The 23,583-nt window shown below is 36.9% G+C and overlaps 1 protein-coding gene across 6 annotated transcripts in view; it reads left to right on the top strand.

Annotated features, from left to right (window-relative positions):
* The window catches only part of PHKB (phosphorylase kinase regulatory subunit beta), an 85,330-nt gene extending 62,914 nt beyond the window's left edge, over positions 1-22,416 (top strand). For 5 of the 6 annotated variants that reach the window (XM_087738395.1, XM_087738400.1, XM_087738398.1 and 2 more), the window contains 11 exons: positions 2,614-2,675; positions 2,758-2,920; positions 3,758-3,839; positions 6,475-6,532; positions 8,284-8,374; positions 9,732-9,934; positions 13,940-14,074; positions 17,310-17,439; positions 17,841-17,948; positions 19,263-19,403; positions 21,361-22,416. In XM_087738395.1, coding sequence (XP_087594521.1) covers positions 2,614-2,675; positions 2,758-2,920; positions 3,758-3,839; positions 6,475-6,532; positions 8,284-8,374; positions 9,732-9,934; positions 13,940-14,074; positions 17,310-17,439; positions 17,841-17,948; positions 19,263-19,403; positions 21,361-21,498 — 1,311 coding nt within the window. In that variant the 3' untranslated portion in view covers positions 21,499-22,416. Of the gene's footprint in view, positions 1-2,613; positions 2,676-2,757; positions 2,921-3,757; positions 3,840-6,474; positions 6,533-7,349; positions 7,441-8,283; positions 8,375-9,731; positions 9,935-13,939; positions 14,075-17,309; positions 17,440-17,840; positions 17,949-19,262; positions 19,404-21,360 lie in introns of all 6 variants that reach the window. The other variant, XM_087738396.1, reaches the window with a different exon arrangement.
* The last annotated feature ends 1,167 nt before the right edge of the window (positions 22,417-23,583 follow it).

The following is a 23,583-nucleotide window of genomic DNA, read 5'->3' as shown; positions in this document are numbered from 1 at the left end:
TGTCTACAGTGTTTGTTGTTGGGGGTTGGGTTGTTTTGTTTTTTTTTTTTTTTTTTAAATTCAGCTGCAATTACCTGCTTGCCTTGCATTTGATTAAACTGATGTATTATCAGGCGAGAAATTTCTCCATCTGCATAATGTGTCCTTATTTTAAGCAGTACACTCTTAGAGTTGTCAGGGAGTGAACTTCCCCTTCCATACTCATCGACCTTCTGGAAAAGTTTGGTTTTGTTTTTGGTTTTTTTTTTAAAGTAATTAATTAGTAGGTTTAAAGTATTTAACAGTATTTTAACAGTATTTTATTGACAGTCATTGGTGTTTGCTTTATTTGTTATCCATTAAAAAGAGTACATGGTAAAACTACAAAAAGTTTCTTTGGATTTTAAGCACCTTAAACAAAACAAAACAAAGCTGTATGAGGTACGATGCTTTAAAATTGTGGCGTGAGCACCCTGAGGCTTCACCTGTTACCTGCAGTCATGATTTCCCATTGAAAAGAGTTAAGAAGTGGTTAAGTGATCTGATGCCGGGGCTGTGCCACGCGGCAGTCACCTTCCCTGCTCTCCGAGCCAGGCAAGCGCTGGAGCCAGCAGCGGAGCCACGGGCAGGAGGGACGGGGCAGAGGGAGGGCTGCCATTAGCCTGGCGCAGGCTGTTGTCTGGTGCCAGGTTAAGGCTGCCGTTATTTGAATTACTGATGACGGGTCCAGCACGGGCGATTTCTGCCCTCCCAGGTTTGTTGGTGGTCATTTCCCCTGCTTCAGTCCTGCTGATGAATTTGTGTCTAACCATGCTGTAACTCAAAACTATAGAATGATCAGGTGTGAAAGCAAAGCAAAACCAGATTTGGTTAATAACAGTATCACAGAGGTGAAGAGCTGGTACCTTTTGTAGATCGACAGCGGGTTGAATCATGTGCAGAAATCGCTTCCAATGAATCTGCCATTGAGAGAATCATTAGTGTAACAGGGCCCGAATACAATTTCATTAAATACAGCTACGTACTTGCTCAATCCCCCTGTAGACTGAATGAAATCTATTAAAAAACCCCCACAAGAATGCCTTATGCTTTTTCCAGAGAGAAATTCTTACCGCATCCATAAATACAATGTGCTGACTTCCCCGTATGTCAGTACATGTTTAATTCTGTTGCAGCATATTAGTTATTAACTTTTAAGATTTAATTCCTGTTATGGCAGTAAGGTAAGGATATAAAAACTGCTTTGGCTTGAATGCAAATTGTCTTGCATCTCTTATTTATTCTTAACATCCCTTTCTCTTTTGCAGCTTTCCAAAGCCCTTACATCTTTACCTTTTTTATAAATGAACGGTAGATGGTGGTGATCAGCGCCTTTACTGGTGCAATATGGTCTGCCTTCTCCTTCACTTTAACTATAATCTCTCAGTCTTACTGCACGGTTGTCACATTTTGGAAACAGCCTTGTTTCGTTATGGGGGAGGATTTGCGACAAGAATAAGGGTGACGTCTAATGTGTGGTGTTTTCTTAAATAATTCATCTATTCCAACAAACTATATATTGAATCTTAGTGAATTGTACTCAGCTGCTTCATTTAGATGCATATGGGTAAACGTGCCTAGAGATAGAATGTATGTCTCTAATTGGGTGAATGCTCTTTTTTCTTGTACAATATACAAAATGTAATCTCATTTAAAAATGCCTATGCTTAGAAGACTTGCAGCTTTTTTCCGATTTTCATCTTTACTGTCTGTTTCCATTGTCGTCATGTGTTCAAGCAGACACGCAAGTCAAAGAATGCATGACACTAGCAATAAAAGCGAAGCAGGTTTTTTTATATTCAATCACCCCACAGTGTAACAGATCAATATTTTACTGCAACTCGTGTACAATGAAAGTGGAATTAAAAAGTTCACAATATCTACTCAATTTTATTTAGCTAATGAGAACCGTCAAAAAGCAGTCTTAAAAAGCAGTCTTAAAAATGCTGTAATACAGTATGTTTCCTCTGGAAGTATATAAATAGGAATTCCCTATAAATTTGGAGTGAATGAATTGTAATGACTACATCAGATAAATGCAACATTGAATTTCAGGTATGCAATATTTTGAGACAGAAGTATTTGTCAGCTGCATTTGATGTGCAAATTTAGGGCAGGCATGCTTGGATGAAGGAATGAGTACAGGGTAGGAAATGCTGTGATGTTGTGTTTTCCCGTAACATCACTGGGACCGACAGGAAAACTCCCCCTCCTTCGGCCATCCCTGACACAACGAGCATGATGATCCAGAACGCGGGTATCCCGCAGGACTCTGAGGAATGCAAATCCTTCTCTCGTGCGTTTTCTGTTTTGGGGAGGGGGGCTGGACGTTGCTTGATTAAGCTGCGCATTGCAGGCAAACGAACAGCAGAACGCCAGCAAAAAAGAGACGGCAGCCCCAAGGGACTCCTGCTGTCTTAAGCGAGATGTTAAGAAAGAGGAAAAATACTCTGAAAGTGTAAAGATGTTTGGAACTGTAGATAAAGAAACTACTTTCTCAAAGGAAACCACCAGCATCATATTGAGATCGAAAGACAACTCTATAGTTATGTACATTTCTGCATCTTTTTAAAGTTTTTCAATTTTTCATTTCAGACATTAATATCTGGAGCAGTTGTTGAACAACTTGACTTCCTAAGAATCGCTGAAACAGAAGAGTAAGGCTATGTGTCAATAACAATGATCAAGTATTTGATAATTAAAATATTTCCTGAACTATGAAGAAATATTATTTTTCAGGGCTCCTGTATTTAAGAGTTTGGAGGAGCTGGATCTTCCAAAGCATTCAAAAGTCAAGAGACAGTCTAGTACTCCAAATGCTTCTGAACTTGAGCAGCAACCAGATGTAAATATTAATGAGTGGAAAAACAAGTCAACATACGAGATCCTGCAGAAACTTAACGTAAGAAAACTTGATAAAAACACAGTGTAACTTCGTTCTCATGAAATGAGAAATTACGGGCTGGTATTCTTTTTAACAGCAGCCTACTTAGATCAACACGATTAGTGTCATGGTTCAATGTCAATAATATAGCCAGTAACATAAAACATCTGATGGCCCTCTTCATACTTGGGGAATCTTCCTCTTGACGGCCCTTTATCGTAACATCACAGAACTTCCTGGCCCTTCACGCTGTAACTGTTGGCTTCCGTTTCTCCCAGCTACCCAAATCTTCCTCTGGTAATCAGCGACCATCCAAAAGGGGACCCATTTGTCATGTGTCTTATGAATAGATACTTTATTGCTAGACTAAAATTCAAAAGACTTCAACAGCTGGTATTCACTCTGATAGACTGGTAGCTTCTTAATGATACCAAGGGAAAGTTCCAGTCTGGCATTTTTCCTGTATCTAGAAGAAAACTACCAGTGACTGTTTCCAGATCCAGCGTTCAGTACGAACACACGAAGTATCCTGCTTGGTTCCCTATGTCATTACAAGTGTTTCTGCTGTAAATGACAGGACCCAAGAACAGAAAATGAGGAAACATTTCTGAGGCCAAATTATTACAACTTAATTTGAACCATGGAGAAACCTCTGAAAGCAGCAGTGACAAGGATACAGCATACATAGGGTATGAAATAGTTGTGAAGTCCCCTTAAAAATGAAATGTGTAGACTTTTTTTTTTAATTAAAAAAAAAAAAGGCCCTTTGATTTCACTTGAAATTTTTAATAGCTATTCTGGTTTTGCTTCACTGAAAATCTGAAGGCTATTTGTGGTTATGTTGTTGCTCTTAAGGACTGCAATTGCCTAGCAAGTCAAGCATTACTCTCGAGTATATTGCTTAAAAGGGAAGGACCGAATTTTATCACCAAGGAAGGTAAGAGCTTCTTTCATTTGACTATGCTGAATATTTCAGGAAGCAGCTCTATGGTTAGTTGTAATGACCATGAATAACGGCCGTGCGTGCAAGCAGTTGTGTAACTATTTTCTTTGCCATTTAAAGCAATTTCTGCATTAAATGGGACATGCAAATTCATAGCGTGGTGGGGAATGAGCTGCTAAATATATGAACTCTTCTAGGTTGTTTGTAGGCAGGTGCCATATCTGGTTGTAATTTTGAACACACAGATCCAAAAGACAGGGGATTTGACCTTGTATAGAAAACTGAAACTAAAGACAAGTTTGTGTGTCTGTAACATTTCGTCTGAAATGTGTGAAGCTTTATACTGAATTTTTTTATTTTACTTTTTTGTAATCAGACTAATTCAGTATATCTGTGAATCTTACTCTAATTTTGTATTAGGCTTTGTATTAAAGCATAGGATTTAAATTCATGTAAAAGAATTCAGAAAAGGCTACTAAGGTTTGTGGCTTTTGTGCTGCAAGGTTTATTTTGTTTTGTTTTGTTTTGTTTTTCCAAAGACTACTTATTAGCTGCTGTTGTATATATGAATACTCCTCAGAAAAAGAGGAATGTTAAGATCAAATCTTAGTTACTCATCAAGCAGTGTAATTTACCCCCTCACGTTAGAGAGCCCTGCTTCATAATTTTGATACAGGACAGCTGGCTCTTGTGATGGAGAGCTGTCATTTTGACATAAATATATATATTATATCCCTATTGCTATATTAAAAATGTCATGGAAAACAACGTAAAGTAGAATAAAATTCATTGGCTGATACATAGCGCATTGTTGAAATACAATGTGAATCCAAAGCCATGGTCAGAATCTGAGCGTTAGGCACGGGCAGCCTGTGGAGCGGGCTTTTTCGCCACCGTTACCTGGGCTGTTGTCAGGCTTTGAGAGCCTTGGTAGCTTTCTTCAGTCCTTTGTAGGTTGTGTCCTTCTTTGCTCTGGAATAACTTGAGGCAGACTTCCTAACCGCTGTAAGCAACCAGCGTAGCCACTTTTGACCATTAGGTCATGCTGATGAACTTAAAAACTCTCTTGAAACCATTTAGGTCAAAGAAGTACTGTTGTGCCTCTGACTGTTCAGAGCTAACTTGTATAGGCCTTTTTGTGCCACCCCATATGAAACAGTAGGTGATGATAACCTTTTTAATATGCACCTTGCATTAAACAGTCTGAGTCACTGAATAAAAGTTCCTGTCCTCCTACGACTGGAGATTACTGAGACTGACATTAAATAATCACACAATCAATAAAACATAAATCTAAAAATAAAAGCTGAAGAACCTTGTGTGTTCCAGCTGACAGGCACAGGCTGTGATTTTGTGAGTCAACTTCCACCACTCTTGTTGTTACAGATGAACTTATTGTTCACCAATAAGTGCCTGGCATGAAAAACACTGCCGTTCCACCTGAGCATTTAAAATCTAGAAGCTAAATGAAGTCTAAATAATGGAATGTTTGTCACCATTTTTACCTTTAAAATAACGGTCCCCACTTGACCCCTGCACAGTTGAAGAGATGTCAGAACAGCAAGCTGATGCACTATGATCAACTATGGGCTGACAAAAAAATGGTATCTATTGTTCCGATTAATAAACGTACTTCATGCCTTCCCTGAACCCTGGAGTACCTGCTTTGACTTAGAAGCAGTGCTCCTTCCATTTCCTGCCCTCTTTTTTTAGGTCATGTCTGTACAGCACAATGCTAGTTTAATACGTACCACTTCACAAAACGTTCTCTTTGGTTTTGGCACACAGAAAAATCAGCTTGGGGGGGAGAGAGTAGTAAATCAGCACTATAATGTCTTGTATATCTGTCCAATATCCCCTGTTGTACTTTGCCACGGTGATAATTAGCCTCGCTAGAGTAGTGCTGTAATGCACCTGACCACCAAAGCTAGCTCACAGTCACTTAGGCATCTTTGTGGGCCACCTTATTGTGGTTATTCAGGGCAGAGCTGCAAAGCAGTGAACGATCCTCTCTTTCACACTCTCCCAGCTTCCTGTAAAATGAAAGCCTCATGTCCCACATGATTAACCAGGTGCTCTCTCATTCATATGCAAAGCTGAAAACAACTTGTGTCTTGAATATCAGCTATTACAAACTTTGTCCAAGCCTAGCATCACTTCAGTGAACTGCGCTGTCAAGCACAAGACTTCCCTGTTGCTTTCTGTAGGTTTTAGCTCAACAAAGACGCAAGACAGCGGAGAGAGTATCTACATCCCGTATCCAAAACATAATCTGCAGTTCGAGGATGTACCTTATGATGGGGATGTACCTTTATAGGCCAAATCTGTACGTAGATTAATTTTCCCCAATATATTGCAACACTAGGTGATACCATAAGTCTCTTTATAGCACGTGCAGCAAATTTAGCTGAAATCTGGTTTGGCTTCTTGCAAAACAACATACAACTGAATGATAGGGGACTTGACTGCATCTAAATTTTAGATGCTGAGCACAATAGGTAAGTGCTTTACTAAAGCTGATTCAGAATTAACTGATCTCATCAAATTTACCTTATTACTATTAAATGAAAAGCTGTGCATCTTTTTTTTGTGTTTTGTGTTTTTGTTTTTGTTTTTTTAATGCATTTAGGTACTGTTGCTGAGCATATTGAAAGAATCTATAGACGAGCTGGCAGCAAAAAGCTCTGGTTTGTATACATATATCATGTTCCTTTTGTTTTACAACAAATTTTTTTTTTTCCTAATGTGTTTATAGAGAGTAAAGCTGGATCCTTACACACTTAAAGAAGGAAAGGAAAAGGACAGCTTTACTGATGAAATGGTATTGGTTCATTGCAGCTGAAGATCTGGTCTATAATGCTTTAAAAAAAATTAAGTATTTTCTTACTGTTATCTTCCAAAATATGAGAGAGTAAGAAGCTGGTTTTGCTATGAGTGCTATTGCCGATGTACAGTTCTCGTTAAAGTCAAATAATGAGAAAAGAATACTAATATTCTTATTTCTTACAGGGCACGATAAAATATTATCAATAGCTTTCTGTAGCAAGGCTGGTGATCAAATATAAATCAGTTAAGTTGATACACTTCCACAGTGTATTTATTGCCCTGAAATAATTTGCTTTGAGCCTGACTTTATCACAATAACTTCAAAAGGTTTTGGCAAGTGGGTTGGTATTTACATGTTGTTTATTAATTTCTTTGCCCTGAAGCTCAGTAGAAATTTCATTTCTTTTTATCCATGCAATGAGTTGAGCCTGTCCTGAATTCTATTCTCTCACTCTGTAATTATTCCTAGCAGATGAGTCTGTAAATATAGAAACTGTTTTTCATTTTTTATTTTATTCTGTTCATACAGTTAAATGGGCCTTTGCCAGTAATAAGGTAGACCCAGAATACCTTGGTGGTATTTTTTGTAAAGAATAAAATTCAAAAGTATTTTTAGAAACAAAACATGTAAACTGTTTTTCATTTCTCTTCCATGATTGCCATGTGACATACATATAGGTTGGTGTTGCGCTACAGTGCTGCATTTGCACAGAAATTTTCTTCTTCTATAGCCCCACATATTACTACTTTACTGGTACATGGGAAACAGGTAAAGTGCCCAGAGGTCTGAAATGGAGCTCCGTGAGATTTTGGTTTTCTTTGCTTATTTGCGTTTTGAAATGCTTTGCTCTTGATTTTAAGAAGTGCGTAGCAATTTTCACAGGAATCAACATCAACTGTTTGAACTTTTTTACTAACGTTATAGAACATTACAACTCGTTCATTATCTCTGTGGATAAATTATTCTTAGTAGCCTAAAAGCCTGTGCTAGAAAAGCTCAAATACAGGTCTGTTAGCTTTGTATTTTGTCAGGAAATTATTATTAAAAGTAATTATATCTTTAACCATCAACTGGATATATGAAAAAATGTTTTTCTTGGAAGTTACAGCTAGTTTTTAACCTAGCAGTTTACACAAGTCTCTTCATGCTACACATGCAAAATATTACCTCAGCATGGAAAACAAAACAAAGCCTTGGTGTTACGTGTTGTACTTTCTCCTGCAAAACCTTTCTAACTCCTCCTTAAGCTTGGTAATTTTTTAGTCTCTCTATCTTGCAAAATGATGAAAATGTCACAAAAGAGAAGCTGGCGTATCTTACCTGTCTGTTTTCAAGATGATGCTGACAAAAGAATGACAAGCTTTTTCTGGAGCTGGTAGTTTAATGAGTTCTAACTAAATTTATTTTTGATCCATTAACCTATATCTAGACTAAAAAATGAAAATCCATAGAAGATTACATAATAGCCGACGCAAATTCCGCTTTATAAATAATCTACGTATATACCAAGTTAGTTTTGAGCTCTCTGCTGTGGCAGACTTCAAACTTATATATGAATTCATTAAACTAGCTTTTGATATGTAGTGGGATTGCTCTGTTTTCTGCCCTCAGGTCTGTTGTGCGCTTCGCAGCAAGTCTTTTAGGTAAACTAGTGGACAGCCTTGCACCATCTATTACTAATGTTTTAGTTCAGGGCAAGCAGGTAAGTCTTTACTCCTCAGAAACGTGTTAAGGAATGATAACAGAGAAACTAAATAAAGGGACTTTTTAAATTTGAAGGCCTCTGATGCTTCTCTTGGGAGTACCCAATGGCTTAAAAAATGTTGAAGAAGAAAAATACAGAGAAAATAAAGATATATTAAATACTTACATATATTATGGGCTAATAAATTTAATGACAAAACAATACTGAAAAGACAGTTCAGTGTCTAGATAGAAGGGAAGAGACATGATTTACATAAGTCCTTAGATTGTATGTACATGGCCTCTTATTTCACAAAAATAGAGGGAGTCAAGTAATAAAGCTTCTTTTTAAAACTTACTTAATGAAGAAGTAGCCACTCTCTCTGTAATTGAGCCTAAGACAACAGATGGCTGGCAACTGAGCAAAAAGTCTTTCAGGATTTTAGTTTTCTGTTCCAAACAAAGTTTAATCATCAGTGTTTCTTCCTTTCCTAAGGAGGACTTTTTTTTTTTCCTCCCAGCACAGTAATTTTAATTAAGTTCACGAAGAGCTGTATCCAAATAATAGTAATTGAATATTATCTATTTTTGTATTAAAATATGTATACGTGTAGACTTATCTATATGCAATACTATTATGACAGATTTGTCTTTGTCTTACTCCAGACTGAGGTCTGGGTGTGTGCTTCTGGTGCTACGCAGTTATAGAGGAAGCTGCATCCGCATGCAGCATGATTTGTAGCTGCTTCTTCTCAACTTTTTAACCTAATTTGCCTTCATTGATCCCTTTATAATAATGATCTTTATTATAGGAGAAAAATCAGTGTTGCTGTGTTTTACTGACAATAGATTAAAAACAAATCGGAATTTTAACAAAATTCCTTTTTTGTGGTTAAACAATCCAGTACCAGCAATATATTTTCTTAAAATAAAGGCTATAACTTTCAGGATGCTATTAAAAATAAGAAAACAAAACTAGAAATTTAATTCTGAATGTTAAGTGAGCTCCACAGCTGAAATGTCAGAAATGAAAGACTATCTAAACCTCACGTACAGTCACAATTATACAGTCAGTTTTGAAACCAAAGCAGTGGTCTTGTACTTCTGTTTTCATTTGGAAAAATATATTCCATATTTACTGTGGAAATATGGAATATATTCCACTTTAGTGGAAAATATTCCACTTTAGTGAATTTCATTATTTTAATAGCATCCAACTAACAGTATTAACAAGTATCAGTCATTGACATAAAGTTATTTCTGTATTGTGGAATTCTAACAAGAAAAGCAGAGTTTGTGAAGCTTCATTTCTGAATTGCTTCTATGGTGCTTTTATTCCTGTCCCTATCTTCTGAATTGTTTTCAATATGCCGTAGGTGACACTTGGAGCTTTTGGCCAAGAGGAAGAAGTTATTTCTAATCCCTTATCCCCGGGAGTGATTAAGAACATCATCTATGAAAAATGTCATTTACAAGATGAAAGAGAAGCCGTAGTTCAGCAGGAACTTGTCATACATATTGGCTGGATTATCTCAAATTCACCTGAACTTTTCAGTGGCATGCTGAAGATACGGATCGGGTCAGTAAAGTATTTATTGTTCTTTGTACTACTAGTATTGCAGGGGAACATACATACTTCAACAGATTGTTGCTACAGTGCAAAAATGGTTTATATAAGATGATGCAGCAAAACTTGTATACTTCAATTTTACATTTCTAGGAAGTGTGCCAAAACCAGGTACACAACTAATCTCAAATTTGCCAGTAAACAGCGTAAAGTGGAGGAGGGGCAGTCCTTGTAATAGCCTATTTGAAGCTTTCCTACAGCTAATAATACAGCAAACTATAGGATTTTTCAAAGCTTTGTCCCTATCGTGTTAGGGCTTTAAAACCAAAAACAGTGTAGTGGGGTTAGATGCATTCTGTACAGCAAGAGAGCAGCGGCAAGGGTGCTGCCTCCAGGTCACCCTGTCCTGCTGGCAGCCAACCGGCAATGTTCTGCCTGGCTCATCTGGCAGCCAAGGAAGCAGCGACCAGCTGGCTCACCAGACTGCGCATAGCTCTCGCATAGACGCAGCGAGTCTCCGTGAGCTGAAGGGGTTCTGGTTTAGATTGCAACTGGCCTCACGTCCATACCTGAAATAACAGAGCATGCACTCGAGTGTATTAGTGGTGCTTCTGAGACAGTTTCTTAACCTGGCAGCAGAGATACAGCACACTGGGGGCCATCCAGAGTTTCCCAGTTGCAGAGTGGATGCAAAGTCTGCTCACAGTTTGCTCTCTGTGCATGGGCAGCAAGGCAATCTCTACAGCAATCTCTCTATCATGTACTAGGTACAAGTGTGCGGCACATGCTTAAGGCTGGTAACCGGCATGAATTTCATTACTGGTAAACATGTGATGTGGACAGAGAGTCCTAGAAGCATAATGGATCACACCAAACCAAACGCTGGTTCTTCCTTTACAGTGCCCCATAGGTAATGTAGCTGCACACAGGGTGTGCCGCTGCCTGCCCACCTCTCAGGCAGGTTAGAGGGCCATGGCCGGAGGCTAGGGATGTACTGTACTGGCAGGGAGGGAAGAATCGAGAGGTAGAGAGGACAGTAAGAGCTGCTGCTGTCAGAGACTTTTGGGACTTGAGGAAGAAAGAGGGAAAAGTACAGTCTAGAATTCAGGCTCCTGGATGAGGCCTTTAAAAGCTCTTTGCTCACTTGAGCAGTCGCCTATGTCATGTAGGTTTGGGGCAAATGGGTAAAGGGTAGGGACTGCATAAATGCAATCGTGGAGGAGGGATGCAGCATGAATTTGATTCCCTTCTGAAACCACACAATTCGCCTCCAAGTCAACGTACACTTCTAGTTCCATTCTCTGGTTTCTATTAAGTGCTGAGCTTATAATATAGCCTTGCCTAAATCAATGTTAAAAGTCTGGCAACCATGAGCAACAAATCCCTTGGAAACAGTGTTTCAAAGTACTTAAACTATTTCTTTTCAAAGTTTCAGCACAGTAATCTACCTAAGAAGATAGCTTGTTCCTTTAGAGTGTTGTCTGAAATGGGGACTTCAGGTACTAAAAGCCTACTGCAGTTCAAATGTATTTACCATTACAGCTTTTCTTAAAATATTTTGAGGCACCAAGGTATACTTCTGATACTCGGTGAATCCGAATATCTGATAGCCAGCATAACAAAGATGTTGTTCAAGAGCAGTTTTCTACGCAAAAATACTTAACTGCCATGGTAAAGAAAAACCTGATTTGTCCTGTAAGGTTGCTAAAAATGTCTTTTTGTTCTCCAAAAAAACCCCAAAACAACCCCCCTCAGCTGAACAGCATCCCTATTACAGACGCACACAACACTTCTTGACTGTTCATCAGCTCCGTAATTGTCCAATGCTATACTAAATAGGTGAGGCTAAGCTACACATAGCTTAGGAACCACAAACCTGAATCAAGTTTAAAGCATTATTTACCTACTGGATTGTTCTATTTAGTTTTTTAATAAGGTGACCTACAAATAGTCTGTGCTGGAGCGTTATATTCCATGGTATCTGCACGTACTTTGCTATCTACAGAAATTAATTATTTTTTCACATTTAGGAAGAGACAGATGCATTTGAAAAATCACTCCTTTGAAGAGGCCAGGTGCTACTGACTGAGATTTACAGAATTAGAGAGCATGCTTTAGAATTAGAACTTAAGTGTTCCATCTTCCACATTTTTTTCATAGAGAAAATACAGCATTTCGGCACTGGAGGTAGTTACCAGCAGTCTTTTTTCTAGCAGACAATATTCATGCTTCCACTTTAGCAGTACATTCCAGTACACTCCAGTCATCATAAAAACAAAAACTTTTCAAATCACCTGTATTAAACTGCAAGTACATCTATCCTTTTGCACTTAAATACCTTTTCTGTACCCTCTACAGATCCATGTTACTCCTCTTTCCTCCCCTTCCTCATTCTCTGTAGCGAATCCTTTTTGCAATTTTTTTTTTTCTTTCTTCCAAGGTTAATGCTAGAGATTCAATTTCCTTTATTTCAGTGTTATCACCCACTCCAGTGAGCAAAATTAACCTTCTCACAGAAACACCATTCCAGTTTGATAATGATTTGATTTAGTGTCTTGTTATTGATTTGTTTTCAGGGTTTCATGTTGAAATAGATCAAGTTCCTGACAGCCCTATTACTATAAAAACCTCCAGCCAACTGACTTCTACCCACCTCTTATCAGTGAAGAGTTCGGTAGGAGGTCCACTCTTGACTTTGCTATGTTTTGTAGGCCACTGCAAAGCAAAAATACCAGTGAATGACTTCCACACAGATACATTTGAGTCATCAGTGGAAAAAAGAACCGATTCCTAAGCCGGTAGTGTTTGTTAATCCTAGTAACAAGAGAAGGACACTATGCACCACTAAAATAAATAAAAGTAGTGTGTTCTGGATAATGTAATATGTCCATGTTGCCTAGTATTCTCTCGTATCCTGCACCTTCAAATGAATGGTCCTAGAAACCTGATATTTAAAGCAAAGTTGAATCTGTTGGCCTGACATTTCAGAATTCTGTGTAGTTACTAAGAAGCCTGCAGAAAGACTGTGACTTGACTTACATAAACAAAAACATTCAGTACCTTGTAGGCTAAATAATAAATGCCTGTGGAATGTGGCTATACTGACGACACGGTAACTCTCTTAGCAATACTCTGCATTTTCTGATAAACAGAGTAAGGCTCTTTGATGTAACCCACACTTGATCAGGTGTTCTATGATGGACTGTTTGAAGAAAAACTAGTTAAGTTTCTTTTCCCTTTTGATACTAATACCTACTTGAACTGAGCAATGTAGATGGTAAGAGACTGAGCTGCATGCTCAGTTATCTTGCTTCAGATGCATCTATACATTATTTCATCTTTGATATTACATTAAAGGCCGTAGCACTGTGTTTATGTAATGTGCAGAATAAAAGTCAGCATTTTCCTTCAATAATTTGCAAAGTTCTGCCTCTCTGATACCCAACGCTGAAAATTCTTCACTGTCACCATATTTTTATTTAATCAAATCTTTTCAAAAGGGAGTAGTAAAAGAAAGAAAAGTGCGACAGACTGCAAAAAGGAATTTCAAAGGCTAAAACTATAAATAAGCCCTCAAGTCTTTTTAAATGTAAAATAATTTAATTTTTACATTTGTTTTTTTAAACTCATCATCAAAATGCATATACTGTCAGAGCGTAATTCTGAGTAGGAATTTTAACATCAAAAGGCAGGTAAATGTTTGTCTTGATGAACATGGGATGTAGGGGAATATGTGGTCAAATATATCTTCCCTGTGAAAAGCATGCTTCACAACCCATTTCTTAAAATCTATAGATTATCCCTTTCAATTTGTATCATACTGCAAACACGCACAAAATCTGAGTAAATTCCACAGTACAGTAACAGTAGTAGAGTATTGGTTTGATGTTTTATGCATGTCCTGACAGCCAAATAGCAGGACCACGTGGCATTCTTATGAGCTATTTTATTCGACTAATTTTTCATCTTTGGAAACCTTGTATTTAATTAATGAACGTTTTCCTCCCTTTACTTCAGATGGATTATCCATGCTATGAAATACGAACTGAAAATCCGTGCTGGGGATATGCCAGCCAAGGACTTATACCAGCTGTCCCCTAGTGAAGTGAAGCAGCTTCTGCTGGATATTCTTCAACCACAGCAGCAGGGGAGGTAATGAGATGTGTGGGTTTGTGGCACCTGTTTTCATTCATAATAGGCTGTTCAAGTAATTTTCATTTCTGAACTACTTTGTATACACCTGAAATCACCAGGCATCTGCAATCAGTAACGTACTTATTTAAGGAAGGGTAGCAAAAATGCACTTTTTCATTCTTTCACCTGTGTCCAGGTTCTACAATTGTTTCTTTTATATTGCATCTTGCCTTCTCAGCTTTATCTTTGCGGAAGTCTTACTTTATAGTAGTAATCTCTATCCTTTGGCAGTAATGTGAAGTATTACATTCTTTGATGCGGGGAAAGGAGCCAAAAATTACTCAATACCGTCTACTTAAGTAACTTGTAAGAACAATTTGTCTGCTGTTCAGTGCCCTCTTTCTTCTAGCTTATTATATGAATTAAGAACAGATGTTCTCTAGAATTCTCAAGAGATAGTGGTGCTGCCTGAAACCTGTAATCTTTTCTCCACGCTGTAACTAGCTGCCAAAAAGAGCATTCATTGTGGTACAAAGTGTGCAAGACAAAAGTTAAAATTACAATATTTCCGCTTAGCTGTCTTGATAAGAGTAAAATCAAAAGTCTTCCTTTAGATTTTACTTCTAGTTAAGTTAGATTAAACTTTGGCGCATAATACTGATGATAATTTCTGTAGTCCTTGACTGAACGGATGATGGCCTTTTCTCTCAACAAAGAGGAAATATACCACGTCATACTACTTACGTTCCTGCTTCATTCAAAACACATTCTGTTTTTTTCCCCAATCTGTAATGCCTGAGAAACAAGCTCCTTAAATCGGTGTCTGCTCTCTTATACAATTTGTGCAATGTAGAATCTCTCGGTCCAACTGACTATATAATCTGTATCTTCCACATGCTTTTCAGTGTCTTGGTTGTGGTTATTAATGCTTGCTGTTTAGTTGCCATCTCTACTCATGTTGATGCTGACATTATTCCTCTAAAACCTTTGCAGAACAACCCTAGGTTTCTCTTTGCAGCGTTTTCCATTAAACATTATGTTATTTGGGAAACAATTTGGTCAATCACAGTAAGAAATTGAAGCACCATCCTTCATTAGAGATCTTACCTGAGTTGTCACAGTGCCTTCTGCTTTTGATTCCTTTAATGGACAATAGCTGGGTCAGCAAAGAGCACTCTGGTTGATTTTCTGACGATGAAGATTCTTTTTGGAGGGTTATCTGAGTACAAAAGCTAGCCAGCATATCCTTCAAAACTTCCTATTCTTTAACTTCTTCCTGTACAGTATTACTATTTTGTTTTTCCTTACCCATTAGTGACTTGTTTTAAAAAGTTCTCTTCTTGACAGGAAATACAGAACACTGTATCCGTGCATTTTCTTTCTGTGACAGTTTTGCCTATTGTTGCAATTTTTAGAAAAAATCTCTGCTGCTGTGATACCATACATAACTGCCAATTAATTTGTCATACATGAAGGGCTAGTGGTACATGTACCTCCCTAACAGTCTCTCCAAGTTTTCATGGAGGATAAAATTTTTGCAATTTTCCTACCTCTTACACTGGGCTCCAGGATATGATACCATACAGATAAATATACATTTATATATACATTGTCAACAGAGTGCAGACTTCCACGGGTATTCTTTTTGACCTATTTATGTAGGTCACAAGATTGCGAGTAGCCTTTTTAAAATGGAGCACTGTTCTTTTAATGTTCCAAACAGTTATAAAACTCATTTTGCTCATACAGTTTACAGGACTCTCTTCCTTACCACAGTAATTTAGACAGGTCAGAATATTTTTGACATCTTCAAATGCTTCTGTCTTTGTATTAAGAAAACAACCTTTTATTTCTATTGCAACTTGTCTTTTTGTTTTTATGAGTTTTCTTGTCCTAGTCCAAGGACAGAGCTGTGCAGAGAATGAGATGGAACTGTCATAACAGGCACAAGTTTTTGACAGTTAAATGTTTTGTTGAGACATTTTTTCTTAATTTGTCATGTTAATCCAATACAGTTACACAGGGGAAAAAATGCTGCATATTGGCTTGATCCTGGCAGTGGTAAAGTAATTAGAAATCAATAGTAAGTCAGTGACAGCTATTGTATCACAAGTGCTTTAAAGCTTTAAATATCTCCTTTGTTTTCAGAAATCATATCCCAGTTACCTAGAGCTCAAACCAGTTCAGAAGATGCACCACTTAGTGATACTTTTGTTCCTTTCTTAAAAAAAGAAAAAAAAAAGAACGCAAAAAACACCACCAACAAAAAAAACCCAAGCCACAACACACTGTTTGCTTGGTTTTCTAGTGTAGTTGGGAGCTAAACTAAGAAACTTAAGAAAAGTGTAAGAACATATGTGGAGTTGTCTGAATTGAAGTTCTCTTTTCTGGTCAGGTCTCAGAAGGAATTCTCACCATTTCTCCAGAATTTAAGATTAAGGTTTTTCAATGTAAGATCTTTTTGTTATTTCATCAGGCACACTGGTATCTGCATAAACAAGTAATTTTATTGACAAGTAATTTTACTCTGAACATATCAAGTTAATCTAGCAATACAGAGGAAAAATAATAAAAAAAAATAAATAAAAAAACCACCACACAAAAAAACCAAACTAAAAAAACCCCCAAAATATTAGTGCTGAATTTCATTTGAGGTAGGCTACAAAAGTTCTGCAGAACAACAACGTTAACAAAGTTGACCAAGACATTTTTTTTTTTTTTTCTCCCTCCCTTCTCTTTTCAAACAGCCTACTGGAACCAGGTCTGTGCTCATTGAGCTGTATTTACATAATGAATTGTTTTGCCTACTGTAGTATGATAAAACAAATTTTAGTATTATAGTCAATATTGGTTTTTTTCAGTGTGTATAAATTTGGCTGTCATAGGTACCACACAGTGACTTCTGTTCTAGATATGGTTTAGTTTATGGCGACTTAAATTCATTAGACATGATGAATTCAGCCTAGTACTGTTACCGTACTGCACTGGATAGAATTCACAGTTAATTCTTTTACTCCAGTTACATAAAGCACAAACACATGCATAAGAATAACATTCTAACCTCTGTGTGCTGAGCATCTTGATTTTGTTTGCTTTAGAGCATAACGTACCAGAAAGCACAACATATACTGCATATGCATCATTAATATGTATTTGATGTCACTGCTTACCTTACTGCTTACCACAGAACATGGCTTGGTTCTGCATCTGTAGCAGTTTTTTACTTCAAGTTCTCAATTTTCTTTGTCCACAGAGGCTGGCTAAACAGAAGGCAGATAGATGGTTCTCTCAATCGAACTCCTGCTGGATTCTATGATCGGGTGTGGCAGATCTTGGAGAGAACCCCTAATGGATTAATAGTAGCAGGGAAATTTTTACCACAGGTAAAACCAGCAAAGATGCTCAGTTATTTCTGCTCTACCTGACTATTAATGGTGAATTATTTTATTGTTAATGTCAATTTTATGCCATAATGTATTACTTACGGTAATTTGTTCCTGTTATGATTAAAAAAAAAAGTATTTTCAAGTTTTCTTTTTGGTTCTGAGTAAAATACAATTAGAATACAATGGGAGTCAGTTATTTTTATTAAAACACTTTTATAAAGGCATAAGTCTAGAAGACCCTTTCCAAGTCATGGACTCTGAAATCTGCTCCCTTTTTGATCCTACAGTGGTCATATTTCTTAGTTGAGTATTATTTATTCAGCAAATAGGCTCTACCTGGGGGTGGTTTTGATTTAATGAAAATGGTCTTTGAGTAAAAAGTATTATTTGTTTTTCAGCAACCAACCTTATCGGATATGACGATGTATGAAATGAATTTTTCCCTTCTAGTTGAAGATATGCTGCAAAATATCGACCAGCCGGAATACAGGCAAATTATTGTAGAGGTCTGTGGCCTACAACAAATGAAATTTTGTAATGTACATGAGTATGTTACAGCTTAAAAAAAAAAAAAAAAGTAACTGAGGCTCAAGTATTTGAAGAAATAGCATTTTAAATACAAACACTTGCTTCAGTGGTTTCTCCGTGGACTTTTGTATGATTAAACAGGTTCCTGTTAACATGTTCAGAATATACTAAGTTCTTGATCTTCTTCCCCTTCAGCAAATAGATAAATATTAATGACAGTGCCAATACAATTAGGTCACAGGAGGTGAAAACTAAGAAGAAGAATAATTCCAAAGAAGCTTTCCTAGCCTGTTCTTAACAATTTTCTAGGTCTAAGGAAAAAACTGCTCTAAAATATCGTTTGCCCTGCGATTGATTCTTCTTTCACATTTTGCTGAGGCTGTCTACTAAGTCGCTTTATGCTACTGAAATGAACTGACTTCCCGTTTCCTTATGTTCCCATACCTAACAGTAAAGCAAGAGGCTGTTTAAACTCCTTCCTCACCATTGCACACTTTTTGAACAGATCAAGAGCATCTGTACCCTCGGTAACTGACATCTGTGCTGTCAGCAGCATTCATTGTTAGTTCCCAAGTATATACCTCTGGTGTGTGTGAGAATTCCTCCACAGTAAAGTCAAATCCATCTCAGTTCTGGCTAACAACTAATGGTCGTGCTGCTTGCTAGAACATCCTCAATTTTTGCTAAAAGGTAACACAATTAGCACAACCCAAGATGACCGATATAGACTCTACTGCCCGCCTGTAGTTTTACGACAGGCCACTCGTCATGTTCACCTTCCTATTTTAAGCCTTTCAGATATAAGGAATGTAAATTCTCTTGAACCGAGACTTTTTATTGGTGTCTATTGACTTCGGTTTTTATGAACTCTGTCATAGTATGGTTATACCATGCATGATTATGCCTCAAAACATCAAATGCTGAGGTTCAGTGTTTGCTGCTTTTCCCCATCTCCGTTGGCTGAGCACCAGCAATTGTGCAGCCACACAGTGAACTGAATAAACTGGAAAATAACTTCCCTGGCTCGCAGCAAAGTTAGATGTTAATGTCAATCATTTACACAGCGCCCTTAACTAGTTAGTCACCAGAAATTGTAACCTTTCATAAAAGCCTGCTTTTTCAGTGATTCTTTTATCAAAGTCAGAATTCTATTATCTCTGCACTATTATTTGTGCCATTATTAAATGGCTTCCTGCTTGAAAGAGGCATATGCAATTATTAAAAGTGTTTTTATGTAACCTGAATTTTAACAAATCAAATTTCAAGACTTACGGTCTTTTTCTGCCTTCTAGTTGTTGATGGTTATATCTGTTATTTTGGAGAGAAATCCTGAGCTAGAGTTCCAGGACAAAGTGGACTTGGACAAAGTGGTGCAAGAAGCATTTCATGACTTTCAGAAAGATCACAGCAGTCCAAAGGGAGCTGAAAAACAAGTGAGTAAAATATTACTGTCTATAAAATTTACCATTCTTATTGAAGTTAGTTATAAATGTTAATTCTGTGTGGCTTAGAACAAAAAGCAAGTGATAGGAGTTCAGAATGGAACACAAATAATAAATTAATATACCCAAGTGCTGCATAAGTCTGCAAAGAGCCCGTAAGCAGATAAAAGATGCACACTTACTTTGTTGTTGAATTGCGAATTCAAACTGGTATGGTAAGGAGAACGCACACAATGTTACGTAGCTCTGAAATGTCAGTCTGGGTAAAGCTGAAGTAGTTATAATATTCATTAAAGGGGAAAGAATTAACTAGGGGGGACACTAGAACAGAGAAGAGTTAAGAATAACAAAAAAAGAAAGACAAAACTAAAGCTCAGCAAGGAAGTGTGAACTTAGGATCTTCTGTACGCAGATACTAAGAAAAATTTAGTAGCCAAAGAACTCATATTGACAATACTAATGTAAGAACTTGAAATGCAAAATCGTTCTTAGCTACTGTTTTTTGTGCTAGAGTTGCATTCATGACATAGCAGGCTTTTAATCTCTAAGGCTTAAAATCCAAATAAATGAATCTTGATCATTAAGTAGCTTTTAAGATTTACTTCGCTGGGATTTTAGGTTTTATGCTTTAAAGACATCTAAATATTCTTGCTGCAAGTTTTGGTGCCTCAAAGCTCTGAAATTCTGTAATAAAGCCAGGTTCATTGAACTGGTTGAAGGAAGAAATATGAGTAAAGCAGCGGGACAAGGCCCTGTGCTACTGAGGATGATCTTCCTCGCTCCATCTGGCATTTTATTGTGCACAATATATTCAGAGATATCTGTGCTAGCTCTGAATAATGTATTGATTCATAACATATTGATATGCAACAGCACTTCCTGTTCCTGAATTTAGCTCCTTCAAAAGATGAGGAAGGATGTGTTCCTTAAGAATTCTTTCAAAAGTTTCAAGGCTCACTTTTTTGCCACTACTTTTTTGTAATAAGATTTGAAAGCAAGCCAGATATCCAGCCATAGCAAAATATCACCTTGCACAATACCTTTGTTTTTAAAAGGACACAATTTTCTTTAAATTATGATTATTTTGGCCTGCCCAGTTTGGGGGTAATGACTCTGTGGTTGTAGCCATAGCAAAATCAGACTTACCATCCACACAAATGGCTATTAAGTGCCAGCTCTGCACAGTATCTTCAGTAGGCTACTGGCTTCTGTGACAAGCTGGAAGTCCCGAATGGCTATAAACAGAAAGAAAAATCCCACACAAAACCAAGTTTTTACTAGTGCTGCCCTAGCCTCCATTAAAGTGATGGATTTTTTCCCAAGCCCCGATCTACTTAGAACAATGCCTTTTTGTCTCTTAGAAAGAGATCCCAATTTATAGTTGCGAATAGTATCTTTAAGATTGTTGTTGGAAATTCCAACTCCTTACGTTAAAATTTTCTGGAACCTGACTCTCCCATATTCCCAGGTATATGCCCACTGGCAGGTAACTGTAGCCTATTTAGGATTGTTCTGATGATATTCTGTCTCAGGTTTTTCTAACAAACACTGCTAAAAGAAATCCTAATTTGTCGGAACTATGGCCTTCCATTAAACTGACTTGCAAGTATTTTGAACTTTGTTAATTCCCTGTTAACATGTAATAAATGTCAAAACTATTTACTCCAGTAATTTCAAACACACCTTCAAACTACAGAAGTCTAATATTTTCACCACACAATCTCTGCCCTTGATTTAATAAAAATAACCAATTTCCTGAGTTAGAGTTGAACCTTTATTACAGCAGCCAAGAATAAGCAGATGTTTTAACATCATTAACTGTGCAAAACAGATGTTCAGTGAAGGAAACCTATGTTGTTGATCTGATAAATGAATTAGTTCACGTGCTACCTGTGGTTTGGTTCTTGGATTTAAAAAAATTTGGCAACTGCTTTTCCCTCTCCTGCAGGACGACATGACTGCATTCTACAACACTCACCCAATTGGAAAAAAGGGAACATGCAGCTACTTGAGTAAAGCTGTGATCACTTTATTGCTGGAAGGGGAAATGAAACCAAGCAATGATGATCCTTGTACCATTAGCTAAAGCTTGAAACACAACATAGGAAGTGTTGCTTTATTTAGTGTTCTATGTATTTTTCATGCATATATTAAAATACTGTTTTGAAGAGTAAGCTTGGCTATAGTAATACAAATGCATACTATCCTCTGCTGAAAGAAGTGCCATTAAAGATACTAAGTGCCACGTAATTTTTTCCTTTCTCAACTATGCAGCATGAAACTCTGAGCACATGAAGTTAGTCCTATGATATTTGATTAAATTGAATGGGATTGTAGTTATGATCTTAAATTATGCATTTAACATAGTTGGTAACTTCAGGAGAAATGTAGTATGAGATTTTGTCTTTATACTGCTCTTTATTTGTAATTACAAACAAGTTTACTGTAAATTCTAAATGAAATTCAGAAAATACCATAATTAACATGCATACCAATCAGTGTGGAAATATGAAAATTGGATTATTTTTTTATTATTCTACACACAAATTAGAGGTGAAGGTTAAACCGTTGTTATGCTTTAAAGTTTTTCTGTATCAGTTCAATTGACAGTGTACGTTTAGGGTTTTTTTTTTAATTTACCAGTTCATAACTTGATATACAGGTTTCATCCCAATAGAGCAACTTTTTGTCTCTAGCAATAAATATCACTGCAGTTTCCCAATTGTTATTTAGACATCTATAAGTTAACAAGGGAAACGTATGGTAACAAGATAAGTTTGTTTCAAAAAAAAGGGCAAACAAGCTGTATTTAAAATTAACATCAATGAAGAAAAAACTTTGTATTACATAAGCTATCAATGCATTTAAGAATTCAAGATACACTTATTTATCTCCTAAATGTGTGAAAACACTGTATGCTGTATGCTTTATTTTGGTGAAAGTAATAAAAAAGCAAATGCTTGTAAAAAAAAAAACCCTGTCAATAAAAATACTTTAAGTTATATGCGAAGACTCCTGTTGACTTTAGTGGCAACCTTTAATGTGCTACTGGAACCGTTCTGAATGGATCACTGAAGTGCATCTTTTAGCAGCACAAAATATACTAAAGCTTTAGAACTGGTCCTCAAACATTTTGATAATTAAATTAATAGTGACCAGCTACAGCTCAACTGTCAATAATAAATTGTTGCCATATTTATGTTAAAGGCAAGTAGTTTAACTTACTTAGAGACAGAGGGCAAAAGTCATGGAGTGAATCTGGGCACAACAGGAATATTTATTTGAATGCACTTAAGCAGTGGTTAGTACTTCCTTGATTTGCAGAACTTGCCCAGAAATCACAGAACCAATCCTTTTCAAACTAAAATGGTAGAAGAATTTGTTGTTGAAGGAGGACATTAAACCATTAACAAATCTCTTGTCAGATCAGATCATGTGGAGAATAAGTAATGTTGGAAAAGCTAATTTTGGGCTAATAGAGTAGTGGTCTTACTGCTCTTCCTTGCTGTAATACATTTATGATTCAAAGAATAGTGGAGAGGTAGCAGGGGGGACAGGGAAGGAAAATCCAGAAGAAACACACATTAGTTACTCACTGTAGGGTACGTTATTGTAGTGTGTTAGTACATTTAATAGCAGAATGTTGGCTGAGGGGCTGCAGCATTGCCCTAACTCCAGTAAGAAGGGTACAATTAAACAGCAGACTCAGTTGGCAGCAGTTCTAAACACTGAATGAGCACTAGTTTAAACACCAATCCATATCCTCAAAGTTTTTTGTTCATTACTGCCTTAGGAATTTTTTTTTTAAAGTATTGCTTGCAGATCTACAGCTGGTCATGGATCAGTGATTACACAGATAGCAAGCATATCCATTCCTAGTGTTTTTAAAAATATTCTTTAAAATTGATGTATCTCTTGCCACACAAACACAGAACATGAACAGAACTCTTGTCTGCAAACTGTAAATCCTATTGAAAGGAAAAAATCCTTTAAATACAAAAATCTATGGATTACTTCAGGAGCACTGGCATTTTGCTAGACAGTAGCACTGTTTGGTTTTGCAATTGCTTGTGATTTAAAATGTAACTGCACATTAATTCTTCAAATAGCAGGATAGCAGTTTTGCAATTTTTTTTACATCACTTACTGCTTCTCTTCTCCTCTTACTCCT

This window comes from Nipponia nippon, unplaced genomic scaffold, assembly GCF_047370975.1.
Source record: "Nipponia nippon isolate SJK-2023a ecotype South Korea unplaced genomic scaffold, ASM4737097v1 scaffold_7, whole genome shotgun sequence".
Taxonomy (NCBI): Eukaryota; Metazoa; Chordata; class Aves; order Pelecaniformes; family Threskiornithidae; genus Nipponia; species Nipponia nippon.
This window is presented reverse-complemented; position numbering and strand designations above follow the sequence as displayed.